The sequence below is a fragment of the Octopus bimaculoides genome, chromosome 12 (assembly GCF_001194135.2).
Source record: "Octopus bimaculoides isolate UCB-OBI-ISO-001 chromosome 12, ASM119413v2, whole genome shotgun sequence".
Taxonomy (NCBI): domain Eukaryota; kingdom Metazoa; phylum Mollusca; class Cephalopoda; order Octopoda; family Octopodidae; genus Octopus; species Octopus bimaculoides.
This window is the reverse complement of record NC_068992.1, coordinates 7,687,071-7,690,448: the sequence shown is the minus strand read 5'-3', so window position 1 is coordinate 7,690,448 and position 3,378 is coordinate 7,687,071. Positions and strand designations below refer to the sequence as shown.

The following is a 3,378-nucleotide window of genomic DNA, read 5'->3' as shown; positions in this document are numbered from 1 at the left end:
ACGTGTGTATATGTACGTATGTGAGTATACGTACGTGTGTGTATATACGTTCTGACGTGTGTGTATACGTACGTATGTGTGCGTGTGTATGTGTATGTACGTACGTATATGTGTGTGTACCTACGTACGTATATGTGTGTTTGTATCTACGTATGTACGTATGTGTGTGTCTTTGTATGTATGTACGTACGTACGTGTGTGTGTGTATGTACGTACGTACGTTTATGTGTCTATATACGTACGTATATGTGTGTATATACGTACGTATATGTCTGTACATATACGTGTAGGTGTGTGTTTGTGTATACGTATGTGTGTGTGTGTATATATACGTACGTCTGTGTGTGTATAGGTATGTGTCTACATATATGTGTATGTGTCTACATATATGTGTATGTATATATACGTACATGTGTCTCTACGTTTTTATGTGTGTGTGTATGTACGTACGTACGTATGTATGTGTGTATATTTATATATTGCAGAACGACTAAATGAACATCTGAGACAATATGACGACAAAAAAACAGTCCTCAATACTCTACCAACAGTTGGTAATATTGATGTCACAGGCCTTCATGTCCCTTTTGCCAACTTCCTTGTATCGTAAGAACGGTCTTCCAACAGACCTAGTGCTCCTAGGAAGCTCTCCGTAGAATATGTCCTTCGGGATTCTGCCATCTTCCATACGACTAACATGTCCAAGCTATCTCATATGTCTTTGTGTGAGAATGCAAACATGCTTGGTATTCCTGCTTGCTTGAGACATCTTTGTTGGGGGACACGATTCTGCCATTTGATGCCAAGGATTTTTCGGAGGCAGTGCAGGTGAAAGATATTTAGGCAACTCTCTTGGCGTGTGTATGGCGTCCAGGTCTCACTGCCATACATTAGAGTGTTAAGTACACATGCCTGGTAAATCTTCATTTTTGTGGTCTTGGTCAGATTATTGTTGTCCCATGCCCGTTTGGAGAGCTGGGCCATCACAGCAGCTGCCTTGCCAATGCGTATATTGAGCTCGGCATCAAGGGATAGGTTGTAGGTCACTGTAGAGCCAAGATAGGTAAACTTCTCCACCTCCTGTAGTCTGTGGTCTCTAACATGTATGTTTGAGATCAAAAGAATTAAAGAGGCAAGAATATGATGCTTTTATCCACCAAGTAACAGTAGTCTTTAAACATATCACTAAGCCACTTCACAAAGTAAAAGTATGCTATGTTCTCTTGGTCTGTTTCTTGGTATAGCTAGTCAGTGTTGCAAACTTGAATTTTGTATTCTATAGGTGACTTTTATTGTCATAAAATATCTCAAATATCTGAAATATACATACAATATCATCATTCTGGTAAACATAACATTACTTTATTTGAATTTATGATTTCAAAACTTGAAAAGAAAATTTCTATGAAATTTTGTATTTATATTTTCTTCAAACAGATTTTTTTTTGTTTTTAAATCAATAAAAATGTTTTGAAAATTTGCATGTTTTTTCCTGTTACTGTGAATAAGTAGATTCTTTATATTGCTTTCTGCTGTTTAATGTTGAATAAATAAATTTTTAAAAAACATCTAGATATTTAATATTGTTGTGTGATCTGGGCTACGAGATAGCCTAAAAGGAAACTGAATTTAATCTGATATATCACATTCAGCACTTTTAGGTATTTGTTTTTTTTTTTAGTATTTCAGTAATAGGAGATTTGAGTGGGGAAATTATTTTCAGGCTATGCTTAGGGCATTGGTGGTTTTAATCTGGCTGTCCCGTTTATACATGCATATATATATATATCTACCTACCCACCCAAGCAACCTCTCACCCACACATGCACACATTTGTTTTTTTCATATTCTCATGTACCTGTTCTCAGTGTGTGCGTATGAAGTAATTGACTGTCAGGTCAGTTTTGATTTAGCAGACCTCTAATCAAGTACATTATAGTTGTGACCATCCCATCCCGGAAACCATACTGGTTGGAGTTCAACAGATTGTCTTCGAGGAAGTGAGTTATTCATGGAGGGAGAGAAATCAAAGAAAAAAAAATCCCAAAACAACAAATATTAAACTGGTGAAGAAAGCAACATGGTTACTTTGTTTTTCTTGTTTGAAACAAATCATCTTTTGTATCGTTCTATAGTGTGTGTATGTTTGTATGCTTGTATGACCACCTCCTTATATAATTCAACTGTGTAAATGATTTACTTTTATAGGTATTGAATTAAAATTTGTTTAGCTGCCCAGCTGGAAGGACTCTTTTCACAGTCACTATGATCTCGGTTCTGCCACACACCTCCCTGCTGTTGGCTTTGTTACTGCTGGTCTGCACTTTCCTAGGTACTATTACTACTCATGTAGTCACAGAGAAAAATACTTGTTTAGATCCAGTGACAAGGAAGGTGAAAAACTTTGAGGATTTAGATCTAGAGAAAATAGCAATCACTATGCCTGGAGCCAGACCATCTAAGGTAAGTAGGATTTCTCAGTCTGTTCTCTTAATTTTCTTGATATTATCACTGTTTCTTATAACTGCCCAACCAGAAAGCCCTTGTCATAGTTAAATGGCTACTTTGGTCCGGTTAATGTTGTGTTGTGACTGTCGATGAATGGAGGCAGCTTTGCTGGTTTGGTCATTTGCAGTGAATGAGGACAGGGTGTGATGATGCTCATCCCCAAAACTACTGACTAGACATAATCAACTATGATCAGAATTGACAAGGAGACTTTTTATCAAATACATTCCATCTATGATCATCCAGCATTTTTTCTCTTTTTATTGCAGACAGTGTATCTAGAACAATATTATTCAATGTGTCCTTCCTTTTTGTTTTAAGTGATAGGGTGTAATTTGAAGATTTGGCTGCTATTTCTAGCTGGTCAAGGGACTACATAAGAACCTTTCCAGAGCTCTGTCATCGGACCCAGTCTTTTCATTATAGTTCCTGAGGTTATAATGTCAAAGTTTAGGATTGCCTGTGTTTTGGAATTATACTTTCAGAATTTTATTTTCTATTAATTTTACTGTTTTAGGAATTGTCAATGAATTTAATTTCCTTTAGATTTTTTTTTTTTTTTTGGTGGGGAAGCCACTAATGATATTTGCTCTTTTGTTTTAGGATGATGAATACTTATGCACCAGTAAAAAGCTGTCCAAGGAAACCAATTATATTGGTAAAATTATTTTATAATCCACTTTATGTATAGTTGGGATGAGTTTTCACAAAATAGGATTTTGCTTGTTGTTAGAGCAAATTTGCTTTTGTTTGGTGGCTGTGTGGTAAGTAGCATGTTTACGATCCACATGGTTCCGGGTTCAGCCCCACTGCATGGCACCTTGGGCAAGTGTCTTCTACTATAGCCTCGGGCCAAGTATCTTGAGAGAA

General features: G+C 36.5%; 1 protein-coding gene across 3 annotated transcripts in view; it reads left to right on the top strand.

Moving 5' to 3' along the window:
• LOC106870427 (peptidyl-glycine alpha-amidating monooxygenase B) overlaps positions 1-3,378 on the top strand; it is a 62,863-nt gene that overhangs the window by 24,299 nt on the left and 35,186 nt on the right. For all 3 annotated transcript variants that reach the window (XM_052972071.1, XM_014916494.2, XM_014916495.2), the window contains exons 2-3: positions 2,209-2,463; positions 3,112-3,166. In XM_052972071.1, coding sequence (XP_052828031.1) covers positions 2,266-2,463; positions 3,112-3,166 — 253 coding nt within the window. In that variant the 5' untranslated portion in view covers positions 2,209-2,265. The remainder of the gene's footprint in view (positions 1-2,208; positions 2,464-3,111; positions 3,167-3,378) is intronic.